Genomic DNA, 25912 nt, shown 5'->3' on the forward strand with positions numbered 1-25912 from the left:
TGGATATCTGCATAGTAATGGAACAGCTAAACTCCAAGCGCCCTTTGGAGTATCAGGGAGCATTTAGGAGGGTTTCACCTTTGCCTGATCAAAACTTTTGATTGCCCTTCCCTTCTCTCTTTTTTCCAGTAAGTGTCAGAAACTTAAGGAATTTACTACAGAATTCAAATATCTTACAAATGTATTTTAACAATACATGTGACTAATAATTACTTTAAAAGACAACATTTAACCTTCCTTTGTAAATTTCCTTTAAATGGAAAATGTTTCATCTGTAAAACCTCCAAATGACATTCAGTGCTTATATTTCCCTTCAGAGGTAAAGAAAGAAATTAAAGCCTCCCTTTAAAAAATGCAAGCAATACGTTAAAAATCCTTTCTTATCAAAGTAAGGAAAAATGCATTTCCAGGAAGTTAAATTATGTTCCATCTGACCATACAGAATGTGACTTTAATTTAGTTTAATATAATTTATGGGTTTTTTTGAAAGGAATGTATTAGACATATTGATTAAAAGAGCACTTATTTATGGTCAAGGTACTTTGCTGAACCTAAATCCATATGTAATAATGTTCAGCTATTATCATTAAAGTCTTCTGAATCTTATTTCTACATATCTTTTTATATACAGAAGTGTCAAAAGAACAGATTTAACTTGCATGAATTAAGTTGTATGTGCTTGGCAATGGAAAATAGAAAAATAATTTAAATAGTAAGTTTAATATATTTTTATGAATATTCTTCCATGTGCACACAAATGTACTGCAAGACCCGAACAAAAGAGACTTCCCTGGTGGCGCAGTGGTTAAGAATCCGCCTGCTAATGCAGGGGACACAGGTTCGATCCCTGGTCCGGGAAGATCCCACATGCCGCGGAGCAACTAAGCCCGTGTGCCACAACTACTGAGCCTGTGCTCTAGAGCCCATGCCACAACTACTGAGCCCACGTGCCACAACTACTGAAGCCAACGTGCCTAGAGTGCGTGCTCCGCAACAAGAGAAGCCACTGCAATGAGAAGCCTGCGCACCGCAACAAAGAGTAGCCCCCGCTCTCCTCAACTAGAGAAAGCCCGCGCACCGCAACAAAGAGTAGCCCCCGCTCGCCGCAACTAGAGAAAGCCCGCGCGCAGCAACAAAGACCCAACACAGCCAAAAAATAAAAATTAATTAATTAATTAATTAATTTTAAAAAAGATGCTGCAGATGCCCTGATGCAGCCTCCATATGCCTAAAAGAAAAAAAAAAGAAAAAGAAAAAGACCTGAACAAAAATATTCATAGCATTCTTGTTGCCAAAAGCCACACATTGGAAGCAACTTATCTATCAATGACAGAAAGGATAAAGAAACTGTGATATATGCATATCCTGGAAACTATACAACAATGAAAATAAGTGAGCCATAATGGAATGCATCTATAGGAATAACTGTTCAGATTGTAACAAAATGTTGACTGAAAGATGCAAAGTACAATGGGCATGCAATATAATTTCATTTATATTAAGTTTGAAATATACTTATTTCTACCTTGTACATGGTGTGTACTATATGCCAAAACTATAAAAGAAAACGTGGAATGTGATGGTAAAGGGTCAGCTCCTGGGGGCTAGCAGTGTTCTCTTCCTTGACCTGGTTGTTGGTTACATGGATGCTTGCTTTATAAGTATTCATTCTACCATGCAACTAGGTTTTATGCAGTTTTCTTCATGTGTATTATACAATTAAAATGGCTTTTTGTGTATGTATGTTTGTTCCACTAAATTTCATCTCATTCATTTCAGACTGCTGTGTGTCTCCCATCACATGGTTAGCTTTCTACATTTCAAGCTGCATAAGAACTTGGTAAATGTATCAACTAAGTCTTCATTCAATAAGCTGTTGATTAGAACCATGAAAAGATTGGGACCAGGGAGTACCTCTCATTAGATGTAGTAGTACTGGTAATACTCATATCAGTAATGACAGTTATAACAATAATCAGATGATAAATTTTCCGCAGCTTAGACACTGCATGTATTTTACACATATCATTTTATACAGTGTTACAAAGCGTTACTGTTTTAAATCCTTTCTAAGTCATTATTGCTATCTTCATCTTAGAGATGAACCTAGGCTTAGAAAATTTAAATAACATTCCCAAGGTCACACACGGCTACAAGGGAATAGAAGGTGAATGTGAACCCAGATGTGCCTGATTCCCAAAACTGTGTCCTTTCTCTCTACTGCCTTGCCTTCTTGCTCTGTTTTGAACCATTATTCAACAACAATCTTTAGTTCAGTCAGCTGTAAATCCACCTACTCACATCTCTCCACATGGTAGATTTACATGGCTTTTCTTTTTTTCTTAATTTATTTTATTGAAGTATAGTTGAATTACAATGTTGTGTTAGCAAAGTGAATCAGTTATACATATATATAAATTCTTTTTCATATTCTTTTCCATTATGGTTTGTCACAGGATATTGAATATAGTTCCCTGTGCTATACAGTAGGACCTTGTTGTTTATCCATCCTATATGTAATAGTTTGCATCTACACAGCATTTCTTTTGTCTGTTCACAGGATCTGTAAAAGATGGTAATGAAATGAACATGACCAATGAGGACATGTAAAGTGTTCTACATGTTTTGTCCGCATATCTAGCCTGGTCACTGAAAGACTAACTCTATGTCACCTTGTTTTTGTCAAGACACATTAAATTCTTTTATTGTGTTCACCTACCATTTGTTATATAAGTGTAGAAATTTTCCAGAGAATGGCATCAAAGTTTTCTACAATTCATTTTCCTTTATCATCACCTTCTTAAAACAGGGAAAATATTTTTTTTTCCGTCTGAGATCTTATGGCACCACTCAAATTCTTACAGTTGTCATCAATTTCTGGGAGTCTTCCCTTCAATCCTACCAGCATGCTCATAGTATAATTGGTTTGGACTTAAATTTGAACTCATGAAAGATGACAGGATGCCCTCTTAGTCTCTCCTCAGCTGGTTGGAGATTTAGTTCCCATTGTATATATATTTTTTCTTTTTCCACTTTAAGTATAATTTTCTTTGAATGAAAATATAGAGTCAAAATAGACCTTGAATAGCCTCATTTACTTTTCTGTCATCCACTTGACTTACATCATATTCACCAAATAGGGTCCACGTTTGTTCTCAAAATAAATTTAAAATAACTTTTCTTGCTTGTCTTTTTTCTCTTCCAAGTCAAGTATAGAATTTAACACCAGATAGCATCTCTTCTTCTCATTTTTCCACCCAGTTAAAAAAATTAACCCCAAAACATGGTTCCTTTCTATCCATGATCCTCACCTATGACAGGGCTCATCTTGGTCAAAATTATATAAAAGTCGGGCTTCCCTGGTGGCGCAGTGGTTGAGAATCTGCCTGCCAATGCAGGGGACGCGGGTTCGGGCCCTGGTCTGGGAGGATCCCACATGCTGCAGAGCAACTAGGCCCGTGAGCCACAATTACTGAGCCTGCGTGTCTGGAGCCTGTGCTCCGCAACAAGAGAGGCCGCGATAGTGAGAGGCCCGCGCACCGCGATGAAGAGTGGCCCCCGCTTGCCACAGCTAGAGAAAGTCCTCGCACAGAAACGAAGACCCAACACAGCCATAAAAAAAAAAAAAAAAAAAAATTATATAAAAGTCATCAGTGAGACCCAAATAAACCTTGGGGGAATTTTTGGATAAAGTGAACAATTTCCCAGTAAAAACTTTTTAAAAATCCTAATACACACTGGATTTAATATAACGTATAATTGCAAGCTGTAGTGGAATGAAAATGCAACCACATAAACTGAAAGCATGAATTTGAGGAAAAGTGTCTGAGGTAATGAGAAAACCTATCCTTTTAACTTTCTTGCTATTTTGGTTTTACTTTCTTTAAAAAAAAAAAAAATTTACAAACTGAGAAAGATAGCTGTTAAATTCTCACTAGTTCATCTACCCTAAAATTCAATGCATTCTCATCTTCTGCATTTTAACTAATGTATTGGAGACATTCTGATGTATCTATATTTATTTATTTATTATTTTATTTATTATTGTATTTATTAGTTATTATATTTATTATTATTTTAGTATGAATGTTTATATGAAGCTTTGGGAAATGTATGGATAGTGTCTTTTTCTTCTGAACAAAGATTAGTGGTTAAGAAGTTAAGATTAGTAGCTTAAGAAACATGTTTTCGTGGTTGTCTAAAAGGAATTCGGTTTAGTGGCCTATTTCATGAGAAAGGCCCAAGTCCCCTTTGTGTGTGTCATCTGATGCCAATGGCACCATTTTTCCTTTTCTTTGGGAGCAGCTGTGCTTTGGTTTGGCTGTTTCTTTGTTCTAAAGCATTCTGGCTTATTGTATCAACTTATTTTTCCTGTGTATATATAAAAAAGTTTTGGGTTATAAAGTAGAACTTCATGGACTCTAATATTATTCCCTTTCCCTATAAACAGTAGGATATAGGTTCTTAGTGAACAAAGGGGGAAACACAGAGTCCCCAGGAGTCTATCTTGTGAATCTTCCTTGAATGTATGTATCTAAACCCACAGGCTCCACTTCCTTACCATCCATGTTCGTTATTTGATTTCAAAATTAAAACACCACTTTTCTCTGATTATAAAACTTTTTTTCTAATTGTTAACAATTTAAAGAGCATGGAAAATGTTAAGAAAAAATTAACCCCCCTCCCCAGAAATGAAGCATAACGAGGAAACTAAAGCTCACCCCCCGGGGAGGTTTACCATATTGAAATTTTGGTTACTATCCTTCCAGGCGTCATAAAATTCATGCATAACTTGAGAAACATTGTGTCATACCCTACACACTATTTTTTACATCCATGATTAAAAGAAAACCCTATCTTCCTAGGACTGGCTATATGTTTTCGTGGCCCCAGTGAATAGTAAAACTGTGAAGACCCTTGTTCAAAAATTATTAAGAATTTCAAGATGGTGACATGAAGGCATTAAACTGAAGCACAGAGCCCTTCTAAACTTGAAGTCCTGTGTGAGTGTCAGGTCACATGCTCGTGAAGTTGACCCTGGATCTTATGGAGCTGTGGGATTCTACAAGTATTGTATGGCCTCTCCCTGTTTATCTGACAATTCCCTTCTATCTCCATTGGTGGCTCCTTTGTTTCTCTTTGACATTCTTAAATGTAGGCATGTCTCAAGGCTCCTTTCTTCACGTGCCATTCTCCTTTGTGTATACATTTTTTTTTTCTTTTTAAAAAAAAAGCCTTAAATGTATTCTTTCTCTCAGTTCCACGTGCATTTGTTTGACTTTTGAATCTATAGCTTTACACTTCAGAGCATTTTCCTTCATGGTGCAACCATCACCTAAAGCACAGAGATTTGGAAATGACACCATCTTTCTAAATGATCCTCAATCAACCAATCAATAAACCAATCAGTTATTCTCTCAAGCCACTCTTGAATCCAACCTCAACTTTAACCGTTTTTCCCAAACCCTAGATCCAATCACCATTGGTCTTTTTTTTCTCCCTGCAGGTTCTTGTTTTCCATCTGTACTCGTCAAACTTTCTGCTCTAGTTTTCATGCTCATTTCTTGGTCAGCTGCTGCTGTAATTGAAAGGCTCATAGCAGAACAATGAGCACAGACTCTAGAGCCAGAGAATCTAGATGAAATCTCATCTCCTCCAGAAATGATAGAATGCTTTGCCCATCTCCATGGGCAAATGAAGCAAGCTATCTCTGCTTCCCTTTTCTCATCTGAAAAGTGTGGATAAAGTAGGTCCTATGCCAGGGCTTTGGGAAGATTTAAATAGGTCATTTCATGTAAATCACATAGAACCTAGAAATAGTAAATGCTCATCAATGTTAATTGTTATTATTTTTATTACAGGTTTCCAATATCTCTTTATTTAGTGTTTTTCACATTGAATAGTTAAGAGTATGGGTTTTCAAGTAAACAGACTAGGGCTAAAATATTGTGTCTACCTTTACCATTTGGTGACCTTGAAAGAGGCATCTTCCCTGACATCCAAGTACGGACATGGTAGTTACTATATTCCAGGATATATTAAGAACTACAGTAGACCGCATACATGAATATTTCTATCACATTGTCCTTCAACAAATGTGAACTCTCTTCCCAGTCTTGCTAGTGTAGTCCTCCTCAAGTCCTTCTGCTGTCAAGGTATCCACTCTTAAGAACCAACCCTCAATGACTTCACAATTCCTGTGATATAATATCCAACTTCTTTGGCCTTAAGACCCTCCCACATCTGATTCCATAGTATCTTTACAGAAGGTTCTCCTCTGAGAAAGCATCCATTGTGGTCAAATCGGTCTATTCATCATCCAGAAATACATACGATAAAACCGCCTCACCCCTTTATTATTGCTATTATCCTCTGCTCTCTTTAGTCCTTCCCGTGTATATGAAGTCTGCATCTTCAAGGCTGAGCTTAGATCACAGTTCCGCCATGGTATGAATGCACATAACTCCAGCCTGGCATTCCTCTTCCTTCCCTGAATTCCTGTAACATTAGTAGAGTACCTTCCAAATTTTTATATGGCTTTCTTCTCTTATTTCTTCTTGCATTGTCCTTAGGAGTTTACCCTTTGGAATGAGGCAGATTGTGTTTAGCTTCAGCTCATTAGCTATGAACTTTTCGGCAAATTATTTACACTATAGAAGTTTCAGTTTACTCATTCACAAAATGGGGATAATAATGATGGCTAACTCATAGGATGTTTGTGAGAACTGAAATAACACATTTAACACTCTAAGCCCAGGATAATGATTTATATTTTTTTCAATAAATATTACTTAGTCTTATTGTTATTATTGTTTGTATTTTGTTATCTACCTTCAAAAACTGAAAGTGAGTTGAGGGGTGAAGATTGTGTTTTCATAATCTCTCTGCCATGGGGCCTCTTGCTTTCATTAATTTCTGCTGTGATTAATTGCTCGATTATGCCATTTTCTGATTTCATCCAAGACACATTTGAAGTTTGGATGACAAAAAAAGCAATCCCTGATGATTAAAATGGGGATGTATTACTTTCGATAATGCCACTAACCTTGGTGCTTGGTAGCAAGCACAGGCTCTGACTGTAATGGTCACACAGCTCTCCCATGGCACTCAGTGTGCGGCCTGCTCCTTAGAGGAGGGGAAGTCTATCAGTAGGGCCCTGGTGCAAACAGTGCTGACCATATTTAGTTGTTGGAAACATCACGTTCAAGGTGAGACCATATTTATTATATTGCCATATGGTTTGAATACCAAGTCCATCCCATTGCTTATGCTAAAATAAAGAGCATGACGCTGTCCCTCCAGTAGTGTTCCACAGTGGGAGGGAAAACAAGGATTTCTGTGCCTGATCCAAATGGCAGAAAATTGAATTTGTACTCCTGTAACACCAATTACCAAGAAAAAAATTGATAGAAAAAAATAAAGTGTTGGTTATCATTCTAGACATGTTCAAATACATTGACTGAATATCACTGCTCTGAAAAACTTTCCTGATCTACCTTTTCCAGAGCCAGGAATGTTAGCTGCTTCTCGTGAAAACATCTATCATCTCACCTCTATAACTTCTGAAACTTTCTCCCTTTGGTTAAAATTATCTGTGTGTATACTCCTTCTTGGCAATCTCCTTGAGGACAAGATCCATATCTGACTTATCCCTACATCAATATTAGCTACAACCCTTATAGTTGACTATCAGTGGTAGACACCCATTGGGATTTGGCCAAGCACAAAGAAAGGGGGATGAGTTATTATAAATAAAGAGATGTCTTATAGAGTCCAAGGGAAAGGAATATATCCAGGTGTCAGAAAGAGATTAGAACCACATACTTGAGCCCTATAGAAAATGCAAGACACTCTTCTTTTTTTACCTCCATGTTTCTTCTCTCTTGGCCTCTGATTGACTCATTCTTCTCTCCCAAAGTAAACCAACCACTTCTACCTTCCCATCAACATGGCTGCTGTCAGGAACTCCTGAGTTTACCCCTCTACTGTTAAAGGGAGCAGTCTGGGTTGAGACTGAAACTTCATTATTTCCAATTTGGGGTTCCCAAGAAAGGGAAGTTGATTGACCCAGATTGAGTTAAGACACCCCTAACTCAGCCAGCCAACACCTCGTGCAACCATATGAATGTGTAAGCAGAGTCGTAGAAAATAGGATATAGTAACCCAAAAGCAGAAGAGAGTAGAGTTCAGAACAAATAACCTTTCCTATTGTAGCACCTCATGCACTGTCTCCACCTCAGAAATATCTTGGTAACTTGGGTGGTGAAAGAATGGAATGACCTGAATTTGCTTCCTGAACTTGATCTCTACATGAAGACATTTATTGACATACGACATCTATTCTCAGGTTATTTTTACATATCTGAAAGTATGATGTCTTCATTAATATGGTAAATAACACAGAGAAAAATATACATCAAAATAGCAGGCATTAGGAGTTGCTACAATAGGAATGAAAAAGTAAAGATGTTAGACAGTTTTACTAAAACCTGAAAATACCCCAAAATAAAAGTCACCTTTGTCATGAATTATTAGATAATATTTTAAGTATTAAGCTTTTCTTGGTCTACACATTTTTTTCTTCTTTTGGTTTATATTTCCAGGAATTCAAGTAGTAAATGGTCACATATTTGGGACACTAGTATTATTGTTTTACCAGATTTCCTTTTCCTTATTTTTTTCTAGTCTTTTTTTTTCCCTCTCAGATCAGCATAACTAAAGTCCTTCCTTCAAAATGTTAATTTTTTTTTTCACTCAATCTTTTAAGCAGTGGCTACATCTGTAACTAGGAAGAAAATGAAATATCATTTTGATAAAATTCTTCCTGGATTGTTATAGATGTTTGATTATATAAGTTTAGGTGTGGAGCTCACTGCAAACTTCTGGCTGCTGAGACATTTTTAGATCAGAGTACAAAATGAAGACGGTAACCAGGCAACGTGGTTCTTGTACGGTTATTAAAAATAAAATGTGAAGCATCCACGATGCAGAATAATTCTCTGACAAGTTTGTCTGGCTTTTGCTCTGTTGTTCGCTGGAAAAATGGGTCGGTTCCATTTGTTGAACTATTCAGTGTTTTCTCTGGGTTAAATTCATCATTATGTAAGATTATGATTGTTGGAAAATCATATATATACATGAATGTAAACATAATTTAATATGACTCAAAAAATTCTTAAACATTTCTGCATAAAATATATATACATTATATGTATATAACATGTTCACAAAATTTATGATGGAAACAAATGTGATCCTACATTCATTAGGATGTTACCAAGCTTGAACAAACATATGTATACTCTAATATGTAGCAAGGTATTGCTTTGGAAACCTTTCATATAATGAATAACAATTTTCAAAGATTGGCACTGAGATGTAATCAATTATGGCAACATACTTCAGTACTTATTTGATGTTTCTGAAGACATTTGAACACGTAATCCTGGTACATATAGCAAAAATAGATACACTCAAGGTACCTCATCTTCTGTTTCTGGTATCCCTTGGACAGCTCTTCTGGGGCTGTGTGTAAAATGGACATGAGTGATCAAATCACCTCATATTCTAGAGCAGGTGTTGTTAACCCAGAATGCACATAAGAATCACCTGGGAAGTTAGAAAGCCGATGCCTAGGCCCACCAGCAGATACTCTGATTTATTGGTCTGGCTTGGAGTCCAGGCATAGTTCCATACATAATTCCAGTCGATAGGCAGGGATATGAACTCTGTTCTAGACATAAACACTCTGCAAATAGTCGTTTAGAACAGAGGATAGTTCCTGAAAAGAGGAGCTCTACACACGTGAAGATCTGTGCGTCGTTAACAGTCCAAGGGAGATGCATCTGTAGCCTCAGCTCGTGGCAAGCCATTGCCCTTCTTATCTAAAGGCCGTCTTTTATGAAAGGCAAATCTAATTTGGGAAATTTCCTAACACATCCTCGGTGATTTTCTTTGATTTCGTATGATCTTCTCCAGCTAGGTAATAGGGCCAACCACCTATCTGAACTTAACTTTCCAGTCTCTTCCTGGATATTAAGAAAACATAGAAACTAAGATGGGGTCTCAGAGTTCAGGAAACAGAAGAGGAACTCTGGTAGATGACTGATTCTTGAAGGTTTGGGTTTTTTTTTAAAAAAAAAAAAAAGGTAAAGAAGGAACTGCCCTGAGATCTACTAATCATAGGGCAGGACTTCCACCCTGATGGCAGGAGAGGTATCATACCAGGTTGTGTGTTCTGTGAAATTTAGAAACTTTCAACCCAGTCCTTGTCTCCTACCAGGAAGTCTCTTGGGGACTAGTAGAAAATCATAGAAAATCTAAACTCTTTTGAGAACTACAGAAAAAACACAAAGCAAACAAAAAAACTTTATAATGCAAACAATAAGATTAAGTCAAAAACACTGACCAATCAATAAACAATGTTTGCAACACACCCTACTATTTTTGATTTTCCATAAACACAATCCCTACCATCTACCACACTTATTTCATGAAAATATTGAACAGATGATATTTAGCAAAAGCACCATATGGTTTTCCTTAGTATTTTCTAAGATATGTTATTGGACTGAGAGTTCTTTGAGAGCAAAGAATGGTGTTTTTATGTCCAATATGTGAAATCCATGAAAAACATTTAGACCAGATCTTCAAACAGAGTAGTCAACCATTAAGTATGAGATTGTGTTATCATCAATTTATTTAAATATTCATTTCTAAGAATACTATTTTATATATAGTAAATTCCCAGGAATAATTTCTTAAAAATATACAATCGTATAAAGGATGACACATATATTTATCTTACAAAAAGCCAGATCAACATTGGCTTTCTAAAGCACTAACTGTAAAGGAGTTGGAGACCAGCCTCCTTAGGATTGATTATCATGACTGATTGTTGATGTCTGTTATGGTTGCAGATGCAGGAAGTGATGACATGAGTATATTTACTATGTCTATTTTACATAAAGTCACAAATAATAGATTCATAGATTACATTTGTGAAAATCTGATATGTATGGAAGCAGGAATTAACTTACCTTGGAAGATAACTGCTCTTCTACAAAGTTTTACTACTTGCAAGAGACTGAATATTATATGGAATGGGCATATATTTTGGTGATATATATTTATAAAATATATGTATACACATATATATATATATTTTTATGTATGTGTTTTTATTTATATATATGTTATATATATATATATAAATAGAAAAAATGGTTGAGCTAAAGTAAACATCATCCATCCTCCAGTAATAAACAACTATTGATATTTGATGAGTATTAAATATAAAAAATAGCCATACTATCAAAGTAGTCTTTGAGTTTTTTAATATAACGCACTAACTTGAATTCCTGGTTCCTAGGTATTCTCTTAAAACTATACTTTCCTGTCTGTCAGATTCTAATGATTGCATACACTTGCAGCATATAGATATTATTTAATCATGTGTTTGGGGCATTTGTGATGGTTCTAAGTTTTCATTATTATAAACAGTGCTCAAATCCTCATTTTCCTAACTGCTTTATAAATATTCTATTATAGAATTTATCAAACATACATAGAAGTAGAGAGAATTGTATAATAAACTTCCAAGAGCTGATAACCCAGCTTCAAATGCCATCAATATCCTGCAAATCATGTTTAACTGTCCCCTCTGAACTTTTATTGTGAAGGGACATTTCAGATTGAATTTCAGATGTTATGTCTTCTTACCTAAAGTATTTCAGAATGCATTTCTAATTGATAAGAACACCATAATCACCATGCTATATATCACATCTGATAAAATTAATAATTCCTTAATATCACCTAGCCCTTGACACATCTTCTCTAAAAAAAGTGCATATACTTCTTCCATTAGGATAAGTATCTTGAAGTAAAATTGCTAGAGCAGAGTTTGCACCTTTTTAATGACTTTTGATATGTAGTACCAGTATCTATCATGGTCAAGATTGGTGCAGTCAAGATTGCACAAATGTAGCATCACAATTCTGATATTCATTGGTACTGCGGAGGAAAGAAAGATATGGATATTTGGGATATCTTGAAAATAACATAGTATGGTTGTAGGAAGGGGAAGATGAGGAAGACAGGTGGGGAGGAAGGCAAGAAATTACAGCAATGACAATAAAAACCCAAACCCAAGAGTAATGCTGTAACCTTAGTGACTGGTGCTTCTGAGTCAAGGTCTTTACCAAGGTTCTGTACAGAATATTGAAACAGTGAAGGGAGAGTTTCAATTTGAGCTTCATAATGACGGTGAGGTAGCAGGAAGTAGAGCAGGAACCTTGCACCACACCCTGACTCACCACCAATTTCACACTCTGCAGGAGCAGCCTGTGACCTACCTCCAGGAGATGGCCTCTTCAAGTCTTACTTCCTAAAGCATCTACTAGAGGGATGGCCTTTTACCTTTCATCTCTACTACCTGTGCATCCTGAGCCGCCCTAACAGATGTTCAGGTTACTAAGTTGACATGGCTGCACATGGCATAGGAGAACGATGAGGGGCTTTCATGTATGGAAGGCAGTTACTTTCTAGTGTCTGGAACTGATACTAAAAACTGCAGACCTAGAAAACAAACTTATGGTTACCAAAGAGAAAAGGGAGAAAGGAGGGATAAATTAGGAGTATGGGATGAACAGAAACACACTACTATACATAAAATAGATAAACAACAGGGACCTACTGTATAGCCAAGGGAACCATATTCAGTAACTTGTAATAACCTCCAATGGAAAAGAATCTGAACAACTGCATATATAATTGAATCACTTTGCTGTACATCCAAAACTAACACAACATTGTAAATCAACTATACTTCAGTTTTTTTAAAAAAAATCTACATACATTCACAAGAGGAAAGGAACCTACATTTACTCAGCAACTTTAAGTTGTCGGTTTAACCTCAATATTTTTCAACCTTTACATCCATCTCTAAGGAAGGTACTACCATCTTTATTTTATAAATGAGAAAATGGAGGTGCTACTTTAAGTCTTTTCTAGAATAAGTGAGTGAGTGAATGAATGAATGAAAGAAAAAACTACTAAGTGAACAAATATACAGTTGAACAACAAAACACAAACAGTAGAAACCTGAGAGATCAACTTAGCATACGTTAAAGAAAATAGCTAGTAGGTGGCAGAGCAAGGATTCAAACTTAGGTCTATGTGATTTCCAAGCCAGGATGTTGATAACTGAGTTATGTCATGCATAGTCCCTAGTGTTAAAGTTCAAATTATCCTGACTTTCCTCTTCTTGTTCTCTCTTTCTCACTTTATGTGTGTGTCTGTGTTAATTTTCTGTTAACTTAGTTAATATTTATAGTCTTGCTCTGTGCCATGCATTTGTTGTAAACACTGCATACATCCCCACATGGAAGCCTGGCATCGATCCTGTGGAGGAGATGCTATCATCATCCCCATTTTAAAGATGGAAAAACTTAGACTGGTTAGGTTATTTGCTCAAGATCATCTAGCTAGCAAGTAACAAAGTCAGGAATTGAACCCTAGAATTCTAGTTCCAGAGTCTGCTTTTAATCTTTTTAACTATTAAACTATCAATTTAATATGTGCTTTTTATACCCATATTTGTTCCCATATAAGTATATTCAGATTATATAAAGTGCCCTTCTGTTTCCCAGGCAATTTAAAGGAATGAAAGATGGCAGCCCTTCTTGTGTTATGTAATATGCAACAGCTCTTTGGAGGCCTTTTGTGGAATAATATTGCAAACATTATTCCCTCCACCTCATCCATAAACACTCCCCATGGGAGTTGTGTTCTTTGTGGGATAATTTCCATTGCAATAATTCTTATTTGTTTTCTCAAAAATAATGGCTGGTTTCCACCACTCTCATCAGTAGATACAGCCAGCAAATTCTGTGGGTGCTTCTGAGAGCCTAAATTTGTCCCAACAGATCAGTAATGATCTTCTTGCCAAACTGATTTACATGTCTCCAACTTCAATTGACTTCAGTAAATGTTTACAGAAACTTGAATTGGGAAGGCGGAGATGAGCAGGGCAGAGTCTTTTTCTGCCAGGAACTTAAAGTTTCTGGAGAGAAGCAGACAAAGGACTGACTGTCCACAGCACTGCCCGGGTGCAGGCAGGGCAAGAGCAGAGGATATCTGGGAACACACCACGTGTATGGGAACCCGCTACAGATATCCTGCAGCAGGTGGCCTCAAACCAAGGGTGAAGGACCCCTAGTTTATACAGCTGTGCAAAAGTCATCCTCTTGCGGAGACCGGACACCGCAAGTTCACTTACTCTGGTTAAATCCATGCAGTTCTTCCCATGTTTCTTGTGGGCTAATGCAATGTTAAATTTCTAATTGGGATCCAATTTGATCATTATGCATTTATGTTGGAGGAGGTCCCTCAGAGGATTTGACCTTTGGTTGACCCTCAAGCCGACCCGCCATTCCCAGAGTAAGAGCCATTTTCCAGGAAGTGGCCTTTAGAAGGTAAGGTGGTGTTGAGACCGTCTGGATGGTATAAAGGCCTCTGTCTCAATTTTTAAGATTCTGGCAGGCAGTTACCCAAGACTAGCCTCATTTGTGAGTTCCCTTGCTTGTTAAACCTGCCACCTACCAACCTGAAGAGCGCTCTCTCTTTCTTTGGTCTCTCCTTGCCCTCCGTGTATGGGGGCTAGTTTCACATTTCACCCAGGGAACTCCTAGGTTTGTAAACCAACAAATTATCCAACAGGTTGGTGTTTATTCGATTTTTATTAAAAGGGCAGTGTGTCCCTGGTGATCTTAATTGCTTGCTTTATTCACTGTTCTATGAAATTCTCATGTGCAGTTGGGTCTATTTCTGGACTTTCTGTTTTATTCCAATGGTCTATTGATCTCCTTGGTCTTGTGTCAAATTTATTCTTTTTATTCCTAGAGATTTATAATCTATCGTCACAATGTCATACCTGGTAGGATTTGTCTTCCTCTTCTTCACCTCCCTTCATCAACATCCCCAAACACTCACATGCAGTTGCTCTTCTTTTTCAGAGTTCTCTTGGTTTTTATATTTTCTCCATATGAATGGTAAAAGCATCTTGTCTAACTCTAGAAAAAGAAAATGTTAATATTTTCTATTAAGATCACAGAAAACTTACAAATTAGCTTCAAGGGAATGGACAAAAGGGGAATTTTAAAATCCTAATGAAAGACAAAAGTCAACCTAATTAAATGGAAAGATACACTTGTCCTTGGATAGGTATTTTTTTGTAGCTATTTTAGTGGTGGTAGTCTCTTGTAAACATCTTAGAAGTGATTTTGTTTGTGTATACAAAAATAGATGATTTCTCTCAATTTTATATGCTGCCACTTTTCCAACTTTCCTTCCTTTATAGTAGCTTTTTCAAAGATATATTCTTAGTGGCCTGAGATAATCTCTCTTATTTCAGGGGAGTTTGTATATCACTGGAGTTGCAGCCAAGGTGTGTTAAAGAGAGGTGCATTTCTTGGTGGTGGAAAGCTTGGTGTCTGCCAGGACAAGCACACACATCTTACCAACTAGAAAAGAGGTTCAGGTGGAAACTGTCAGAGGTGGTAGTGGTGGGGGAAGGGTTCTGTGAGAGGGAGAGCTCAGGCCACTTGAAGGAACACATGTTCTCCAGCACCTGCTGACGCCTGCCACGTGGGAATGGGGTCTGTGTTTCCAGACCGTCTATCGTTAAAGGGAAGCCAGAAATCTGGACTTAGAAAATAAATCTCCTGATTCTCTGATTAGCTTTTAAAATACTCTGGGGCAAAATAGAGAGGACAAGTCTGTAGGTTAAATATATTCCATAATCCATCAGTGTGTCACATCTGGGAATCAAATGCTGTCATTCGGATGGGAGAAAAGCTAGGGGAAAGGATACTAACATGGGATTTTTGACTTGTCATGGTTGTATTTGTTTCTTGGAGCTGCCATAACAAGTGACCACAAACTTAGTGGCTTAAAACAACAGAACTTTATTCTCTTACAGTTCTGGAGGCTAGATGTCTGAAATGAAGGTGTGGACAGGACCGTGATTCCTCTGAAGGCTTTGGGAGAGGATCCTTCCTTGCCTCTTCCAGCTTCAGGTGGCTCCAGGATTCCCTTAGCTTGTGGCTGCATCACTTCAGTCTCTGCTTCCATCTCCACATGGCCTTCTCCACAGCCCCCTCTCCCTGTGGGTCCCTCCTCTGTGTGTCTTTTATAAGTATCCTTGTCATTGGCTTTAGGGCCAACACAGATAATCCAGGATGACCTCATCTTGAGAGCCTTAACTACATTTGCAATATAACTTCTTGTTAGACAGTATCCAAATATTTTCCCAGTAAGGTCATAGTCACAAGTTCAGGAGGTTAGGAAATGGACATATCTTCTGGGGGCCACAATTTAACCCACTACCATGAGTTCTAAAAATAGAAAAGGGAATAAAGCAAATGCTTATTTTCAAAATGTATGGTTCTGATTGACCCTCTCAGCAGGAGGGAACGTGAGTTCCCGGCTGCTTTTCCTCATCAGTGTCTCCATCTTCCCTCCCCACCCCTTCATCCTCTTGTCTCTTCTCCTCTCTTCTACTTCCTTCCTTCTCTTTCCCCCCTCCTTTTCCCCCTCCCCCCTTCTCGCTCTTTCCCTCTCTCTCTGTCCCCATCTGTGTTTTCGCCCCTTCTTTTTATTCATCGATTCATTCATCTATTCTGTTAGTATCGCTTCCCTATGATGTGCCAGGAGCTGTGTTTCTGAATCATGACCACATCCTTCTGGAGTCAGAGGCGGACCAGGTAGAGCTAAGAGCCTCTCCTTTACAGGCGAGTGCATAGGAAGCCTTGGGTCCTCCTTGCCGTGTAGGCTGACGGGGATATTCTAGCCTGCAGTGCATGACTTGTGTGGATAAGGCAGCAGTCAGGGCCACTGGTCACTCTCTTATGCCTCGTGAAGCTCCATTAGTATCTGTCAGTCTCCGTTCACCGTAGCCGAGCAGGGCTCTTGACACTGATAGTTTTCCTTTCATACTACGCACCTGGGAGAGCCTTCTTCCTTCTCAGTTGGAAAGGTCACCTCCCAAACATACCGGTCGGGATGAATTATGTGTCTATTGATTTGCACACTCTTGTCTTGACCACAAATTTCAGGAGGAGTTTAAAGGCAACACCCCAGTTAAAAGAACAAAGAACCAGATAAATGTCGTTTTATACTACTAGCTAAAACCCTGCTCATCATTTCTATGCTGATCTCAGTTTACTTCCAAGATTATAGGAATATTGTTCAACATGGGATATTTGCTTTAGAATCCCCTGGAGATTAATTTCTGAAATTAAAATCATCTGTCCAACAAAAGGAACAATTTAATACTAAGAATGTCATCAGCTCCACATAAAAAAATGATTTTCTCCCTTAAGGTAATTCTTATTCTGTTTTCTATGAACTGAAACCCTAGTCTTTTAAAACTCAGGTTATTTAACTAATAATAAAGGGATGTGTGTCCAGATCACTTTTCTTCAGAGCTCTCACAGAAATGAGAAGAAAGTATTAATTCACTGTGAAACACACAGACACACACCCATACATGCATATATTATTAGAGTTATTGTAAATTCTGCTTCAATTCCTAACTCTCTGTTGCACCTTGGTGACTGTACATCTGGTATTAAATAGCCTCGTCCTTAAAAAAAAAAAAAAAAAAAAAAGGTAAAATCGTGAGGCTATAGAAACTGTAATGAACTTGGAAAAAAACAAAAAGACCCAGATCTGACCTTCAGTGGGCCTGACCTCTGTGTTATCAACTCTCCAGATGATTTTGATACCCACCCAACTGTGTGAATCACTGCTCTACATGGGAGCAAACACCAGGGTCTCGAATTAGCCAGACTTGAGCCCAGAATCCTCTCTGAGCCTTAGTTTCTACCTCTAAAGTGTGAATAACTTTAGTACCTACTTACCTACTTCCTAGGGTTTATGTGACACTTAATGAAAAATATATATATAATGCTTGTTATTTTTCTAATTATAACTAGTTGTACAACTTTTTATGTAACCAAATGTAAATCTGTCTGACATCAGGATTTGTAACGACTACTTGGGAGACTAACTTATTGATATATTTATTCATTCATTGGATAAACGTTTATGCCATTAGTCTATTAGAGTTTTAGTAACGATACCAGATAGCATATACATAGAAGATGGTGCATGTATATGTATTGATTTTGAGGCCAGTTGTCCTGGGATACTTTGAAATGTGAGAACGACTTCAGTATTCCTCAGGCATAGCTATTCCATCTGAACAAATGTCCAATCTCTGCTCATCGCCACTCCCTATGTTTCCCTTTTTTCATCTCTGTATCTTCTCTCTCCAGGAAGCCCTCTCTGATTCCCTAACACGGTTCTATCCCTGTACCTTTCCTGCATGGAAGCTATCACAGTTGTAATTTTGTATTTATTTAAATGATACTTTTTCAAGTCTGTCTTCCCCACCAGGCTGGTCCTAAATCCCATAAGGGACAGATAGGTTTTAATCCCAAGGTTTGTGAGTGCAGAGAATAGCGCCTGTCACAGGGCGGTGCTCAGTAAATATTTAATGTATGAGTATGTTTATTGAAGAACCAACAGTTCATATTTTACTGCATCAGGCACAGTGCTGAATGCTTTACACATAATAGTGTGTTTAATCCTTGTAACAAACTGATGAGGTAGGTATTACTATTAACCCCATTTTACAGATGAGGAACCTTGAACTGAATAATGTGCTCAAGTTCATACAGTTCAAACCCACCACTGTGACATCGATGTATAGTTCACCACTACACTACATGGTTTTTCTACTGCCAGAAAAAGTGCAGGTCTCCTATGGGTTGGCAGTTCACATCTCTAGGAAACCACCCAAAAGCCAATGTATGCTATGTTGGTACCTGGCTAAGGGCTCTGAGTTACACCTCAAGGCCATGGGCCTTCAGAAGAGGTAGTGAAGATGTTACCAAAAGTGGGGTCTGCTACTCTCTGCTCAAAAGCCAGTAAAGAGGCAAGGTTGGTGAACAGGAAAGTTGGCTTTACTCCGGAGGCCAGCAACCGGGGAGAGAGGGCGGACTCGTGTCCAAAGGCCGATCCGCGCACTGACAGTCAGTGGGCAAGAGCTTTTAAAGAGGAGTTTCAGGGGTCACAGCTGGAGGGAGGGGCCTAGATGCAGAAACGGCACAGTCAGCTCTGACAGGCATCTTGAAATTGGTCATGCCATGGTCTGATCCGCGTCATCTTGATTGTTTTGAGTACAGTTAATCTTTAGTTCCAGGGTCAATTTGTTCCTACTTTTTTGAGGCCAGTTCTTGGAATGGTGGCAGCTTATGGCCTGGCTACAGTCTGGTCATCATGTAATTAACTTCTTCCACATGGTGGTGGTTTCAGCATCTATAAGACAGCTCAAAGGATATGGCTCAGAATGTTATCTACAGCCCTTGAGGAGGAGCTAAAGGTCCTTGACTTTGCTTAATGACTAAACTATTATTATTTTCTCCTGTTTGACTGCTTTCCTTTGCTTCTTCATTTTCTCACTTCTCTGATTAAACTTATGCTTTGGCTAAAGTTTTTGTACAGACCAAAGGCAGGCAGAGAACATGAAGGGGGAAGGACCACAGTGTCCTGCTCCATTTCAAAGGCACAGGCTATTTAAGGTTACCTTCTTAGAAGCACTAAAACATTGCACCAGGATGGAAATTCCTGGGCTGGGGAGCCCAGAGTGATAACAGGAGGCAAAGTTGAGGAACACAGCCTTTGAGGCTGCAAAGGAGCCTTGAGAAGCAATGGAGCGAACACGCCAGGAAAACTCACCCGCAGGTCACACAGTGCCCTCCACCTCCCCCCAGCCATCTGCAGGCCACAGGATGCAAGGGAAGGCTCCTGCCATCCTGAACACGGTACTAAGCAAAAGTCTCAACTGCAGAAGCAAAGCGAAGACCCTGTCATCAGAACCAGTGCAAAGATTCGAGGCTGAGAAGGTGACAAGGCTGACATTTAACAAATTGGGCTGGAACGGCTTAAAGCCCAGCTTCAGAAGCGCAGGATTTGCTTCTCACAATCTGGGCAACAGGAGCATCACCTGGATCTCGTTAAAAACCCAAGATTGGAGAAGTCCGGCTTCTCAAAGCAGGGGCTGCATGCACAGCACCTGGGGCTTGTTAAAAAGGCAGCCTCTCTGGTCCCACCCCAAACCTCCACCCCTTCTGAGATGCCCCGGAAAGTTGGTCGCGCGTTCCTTGGGGGAGTGAAAGCTGAATTCAGCCTACAAGTGAGTCCCTGCTGTGAGGAGGCGAAGGAGGAGAAGGAAGCTGGGAGCGAACTGGATGTGTGAGTAAAAGGACGGAGGTTCAGACCAGGAAAGCCTGTTGCTCATCCACCTCCTGTTATGGTGCAGGCTTTGCAGAAATCTGCTGGTTCTCCCTTAGAACAGAGGGAGGTGCCTGCTGCCTTCTCTTGGCCTGCCACCGTGCTAGCTAGCTGCACCCTAGTCCTTCCTTCACCAGCGTGTTTTTGCATTTCCAGCAGACACAGGCTGAAGAGAGAGGTGTTTTGAAGTGATGGACTTTTTCAGTGATGACGTTTCCTGTAAAGCTGTTTTCTTCTGAGCTGGGGAATATATGTATCGGTGCTACAATTTGAGCCATTTTAGTAGTTCCTATTCTGAGTCTGGTTTGAGCTTCAGACCTGTGGCGTGCGGCCAAAGAGTTTATTTCTATCTGTGTTCTCTGGAGGCTGCTTCTTCCTTAAGAGTGTGCTGTTCGGGTGTCTCACAAAGAGGGGCTTAGGGTGCCGTGCTAATGCAGGAGTGCTTCAGTTGTCTGTGGCTGCAGGAAAAACCACCTCAGGTGTTAGTGGTTTAAAAGATGAATCGCCACAGTTCTGCAATCGGGGTGGTCTCAGCTGAGTGGTTCTACTGCAGTCAGCTGGACGGCTGCAAAGTCCACAAAGGCTCTACTGAGAGCGCTGGGGTCTGGCTGGGCTCTTCTCTCTCCGCATGATGTCACGTACCCCAGCCACTCGTGTTAGAGCGTGGTAGCTGGATTCCAAGGGGCGTCTCACAAGGACAAGGCACAGTGAGTAAAGGGTTTTCCGGCCTCCGCTTGCATCGCACCTGCCAATGTCCCGTGAACAAAGAGGCAGGCTGCGCAAGAGGGGACCACACAAGGGGGTGAAGCCCAGGAAGCATGGTCCATCAGGGGCCATCAGTGTCACAGTCTACCACTGTTGCCTTTTTTTTTTTTTTTTCCCCTTGCGGGGGTTTGGCGGGGGGATAGATGGAGAGAAAAGTGGAAGTTAACTAGTTACCATTGTGCGTGTGTGTATGTATGTACATGACCAAACGCATACATGTAGTGTTCCTGGAAACTCTGAGGGACTCTGTCTTTCCCCCAAAGATTCCCCTTTATTTGGTAATTGTTCTTTCACTGAACAGTCATGTGGAGGCAGGGTTATGGGAAAACAGTGAGGTGGGAGGGGACTTCCAGCCAGACAGATGGATCGATCAGTGTTGATATCAGAGTGAGTCAGATGCTACAGCTCCATTACTCTCAAGTCAGCGAAGGCAGCGCGTATAAAAGGACAGTTTCCTGGATACTGGGTCAAGAATCATGTTCTCACAACACCCTAGAAAATAACTAAAAGATGTAGACTATTCTTTTTATTTTCTCTAAAATATAATCTCCTGTATAGGTTTCTTTTTCCTTTCTTTTTTTTTTTTCTTTGTCTCATTTACTTATTTCAAGTTTTCCACTTACAGTAGGGTTACTGTATGTTGGGCCATGAATGTAGTGGTGAACAAAATTAAACTGACGTGCTCCTCTTGTGAAGTTTAGAGTTGAGAGCTGTTTTTTTCTTGTGGCCTTAAATAAGAGTAACTGAGTAATTTACATAATGTGAACGTAAGTTCATCTACTGCTATGGTTCTTGACCTTAAACTCCGTGAGTTTCCAAAGTCTTCCCACTGCCACAAGCAAGATGCCATAAGGAAAACAGGTGGTATCATCTTACAGGTAAATGAAAGGAAGATAAGAAAGTTCCAGCATGTGCTTGCTCATGTTTCCCTGACTTAGCGAGATTAGTGGAGCTGGGATTCAAGGCCAGCCCTTGTGATACTGAATCCAATCTGATTCTCACAGGACCACTGGCCCACTTAAAGCTGCACCATGCTGAAGAGGTAGCTAGAGATTTTCTGGGGACTTGTTCTCTCGAGTCTGCTCATCTAACACTCTTTAGAAACAGCATTACACTTATGTTGGGGTCAGTTTACCTATGGACTCTTCAAAAACTTCCATTTTGACTGGAGAGTCAGTTCCATAATGGGTCCTTACTAAATGCAAGAGGGTTCTTAGAATGATAATCACAGGTCAGTAACTCACATGCTTAGGGATGCAGAATATGGCATAATGGTTGACCTTGGGCACTTTATTATGTCTTCTAAGATTCTCTTTTTTCATTGGCAAAATGGAAATGATAGCAACTACCACATAGGCTGTTGAGATGAATGAAAGAATCTACATAAAGCAGAGAGTCTGGTCCATAGTAAGCACTGAAATGATCACTTATTATCTTGGTGATGATGAAAACCTAGCCTACTCACTAGAGATACAAGGGATGCTGTGATCACTGGGTCACTGCTAAGGTCCCTAATGCAGATTTCATTGTGAAAGGTCATTTGTAGGCCACACATCTGCCTGACAGATTGAACTAGGGATTTAGCCATAGGAGTTAGCATTAGTATTTTTTTCCTCACTTTTTTTTTTTTGATTGACACAAAAGAGCAAGCATCCAGTCTACTAAAACGAAGAAAAACCATCATTGGTATTTTTATTTCCAAATGTCCCAGCAGTGCCCCACAAGCAATAACCTTTTCATTTAACTCTGTTTAGGGTTTGATGCCTATTTTACATCCCGCACACTTGAAAACAACAGAAGAAACGTATGGTTTGCCGAATACTGGGAGGAAAACTTCAACTGCAAGTTGACAATTAGTGGGTCAAAGAAAGAAGACACAGATCGCAAATGCACAGGTAATTTCATTCTCATTGTTCTTCTCCTGTTACTCTACGTGGCCAGCATTGTAATGTCTGCAGAGCTGACAGAAGGAAGCTTGGCTGGAGACAAATTGAAAAAGTAAATCGAATTTTACTAGATTGTTCAGAAAATGGCACAGGAGCATAAGTCTTGAGGGACCAGAGCAGTACAGACAAGAATGTATTCTTCTCTGCCTGTCCATCTAGCAGTAATTGACATTTTCATTGATTCTTTGAATGCAAAAGAGGTCATGTTGCCTTGAATGCTCTCGCTGATAAATATTAGTTCATGTTGTAGCCAGGAGTATAAAGTCATTTTCACATAGACCAAAATCTCTTACAAATTCCATACCAGCATCAGATTTAACTATCAGCAGAGAAATGACAAAAAATGGGAAAACAATATATTTGATTAAGCAAAGAAAGTACTTGGGGTTAGAGTAATGAGAATTCCAATGGATTTTCATAATGTCCAAATTAATGTCACCTGCTATTTAAAATATGCTTTAAGATACTCACTAAGCCTCGTATGTAACCTTGCATAAATATTCCAAATAAAAAACACGAGCGTGTTTGCCATGTATGTACGTGCGTATATATATATGTATATGTATGTATGTATGTATGTGTGTGTATGTGTATATATATATATATATATATGATATGCATATATATACACACATATATATAGTGGGTTGGCCAAAAAGTTCGTTCTGGCTTTTCTGTAACATCTTGTGGAAAAACCCGAACGAACTTTTTGGCCAACCCTGTGTGGGTGTAGGTGTGTGTGTGCATGTGTGTATACACACACATATATATGCAGTAATCAGAAGGCAAAATCACATGTTTATTCATTGGTTGATTCACAAATATATATTGAGCGACTCCTTTCTGCTAAGCACTGTGCTAGGTACTGCTGATCTGATGGTGAGCAAACCAGGTAATGACACTGCTTTCGCGCTGCTTAGAGTGTAGTGAGAGAAGATCAACGTTATTCCAGTGACCTTGCTATGAATACATAATTATAAAATGCAATAAATGTTCTGAGTGAGGCAACGGCGTATAATGAAGGAATTTTACTCATATTAAAGGCAGAAGCTCTCTCAAAAGATGAGTAGACATTGGCTGGTTAGGGATGGGGAAGAACAGATTGGAGAATTTCTGATGGAGGAAGAGCATGGCACAGGGCTCGAAGCAGGAAAAATGATGGTACCTCTTAGGATGTGAAAAGCAGAAAAACATGAAGTACAGTGAATAGGATGAATGTGTGAGCCGAGGCTGCAAGTATAGAGATACGGACAAGGAATAAGCCATGCTGGGATGTATGTGGATTTTGGTCTTTATCCTGTGGATACTGGAAATTGTGGGAGGTCTACACAAGGGTGTGATGTGTTCTACCATCACCTAGCCCTCTATTAATTAGCATTCCCCAATTTTATACTTCAGTAGCCTTCAACATTTGTAATGATGACCTTGAGGTACCACAAACCCTAAAATGTCTTTAGTATGATCAAGAAAGAGACATTCATATTGTATACACTCATGTGTAGTTTTTCTCTGCAATGTGGGTTTTCGAATATTGACCATTCAGATACTGTAGATTCACCCATTCAGTAAACATCTATTAATGAAGAATAATGCATGTAGAGCATGGTACTAAAACACCACAAATGGTGCAAGGATGCTGAAGTTTAGGCCTTTTCCTCAAGGAGTTTTTCTTTTTGTGAAAAAGGAGAGATAAGATATAAACAGAGACATGAGTAACAATAATGATACAAAATCAATATGATGCACAATTGGATGCATAACTCAGTTAACTAGAATATCAGATTAACCACATTCTCTAGCCCGTAGTGTATAACAACAGTGTTTTCAATAATAGGATCCTTATAATGTTGGGGGAAAATTAATTCAATGTTGACTAGACCTAGGTGACACAAAGCTTTCAAGTAGAAATCGAAAAATTAGCTTGACATCTGGATAATTTGTCTATATGACGGGGACATCCAAACGTACTAGAAGTACCTCAGTGATTGATGACAGTTTTTTGGCTCTTTCTGACATTTGATGTTTTGTAGAGTCTGAAAGGTGGAATGAATTGTCTGACGGCCATTAGGATCGTTCCGTCTAAGGCTCGTCTGCAGTCTTTGTATACACTCTAACCAGGCTGTTTTACCTGTAGTCACATTTTAGTGCTGATTATCAAGAATTTAGGTTTATAAAAACATACAAGCTCATTATCCAAACCACTACCTTCAAAAAATGGAAACAGAAGTGTTTATGTTTTCATATCATGCTTCCTCCACGTGAAAAACCTATGATCACACTTGGTAAATTAGCTGTGGCCCCTCTTCCTTTCCTTACTTACCACTTCCCTTGTGGTAAGAGGTGCCATACTGAGTGGAGGCCGATATTACTACTATCGTTGTGTCTTTTGTTCTTCCTGTTATTGGATATAAGAACGTGGGTGGTCTGTGTTTGTTATTCTTTCCCGTACTTTCTCTTTTCCAAATTCAACTAAACCTGTATCTGCTTTGGAAGTATTCCCAAAATACTATTTTAAAAATCTTGACATTTAGGTGTACCTCAACTTGGAAGTGGAAAAATGGGAGAAAAGACATAATGAGATTTGCTAGACCACAGGGAAAGAAAAAATGGAGAGAAATGACATATTAAACTGTATTAATGAGAATACTTGCAGTGAGAAGTTGTTTTAATGAAAGAGAAGAATGGATGAGAGAAGAAAGCCATTGATAGGCTTAAGGGTGTGGGTGATGTAAGGGAAAGCTTGGTACCCAGATTTTGAAACACTAAGAGAATGGGCACATTGGAAAGAAGCAACCAAATGAGGAGGTAGGCTGAGTAGTCTGGCATTGCCGATCGTGGAG

The 25912-nt window shown here is 39.0% G+C and overlaps 1 protein-coding gene across 6 annotated transcripts in view; it reads left to right on the forward strand.

Annotated features, from left to right (window-relative positions):
- Positions 1-25912, forward strand: part of GRM7 (glutamate metabotropic receptor 7) — a 788856-nt gene that overhangs the window by 478397 nt on the left and 284547 nt on the right. For all 6 annotated transcript variants that reach the window (XM_059940238.1, XM_059940239.1, XM_059940241.1 and 3 more), the window contains exon 5: positions 22881-23021. In XM_059940238.1, the coding sequence (XP_059796221.1) occupies positions 22881-23021 (141 nt within the window). The remainder of the gene's footprint in view (positions 1-22880; positions 23022-25912) is intronic.

Source organism: Balaenoptera ricei, chromosome 11 (genome assembly GCF_028023285.1).
Source record: "Balaenoptera ricei isolate mBalRic1 chromosome 11, mBalRic1.hap2, whole genome shotgun sequence".
NCBI classification, from domain to species: domain Eukaryota; kingdom Metazoa; phylum Chordata; class Mammalia; order Artiodactyla; family Balaenopteridae; genus Balaenoptera; species Balaenoptera ricei.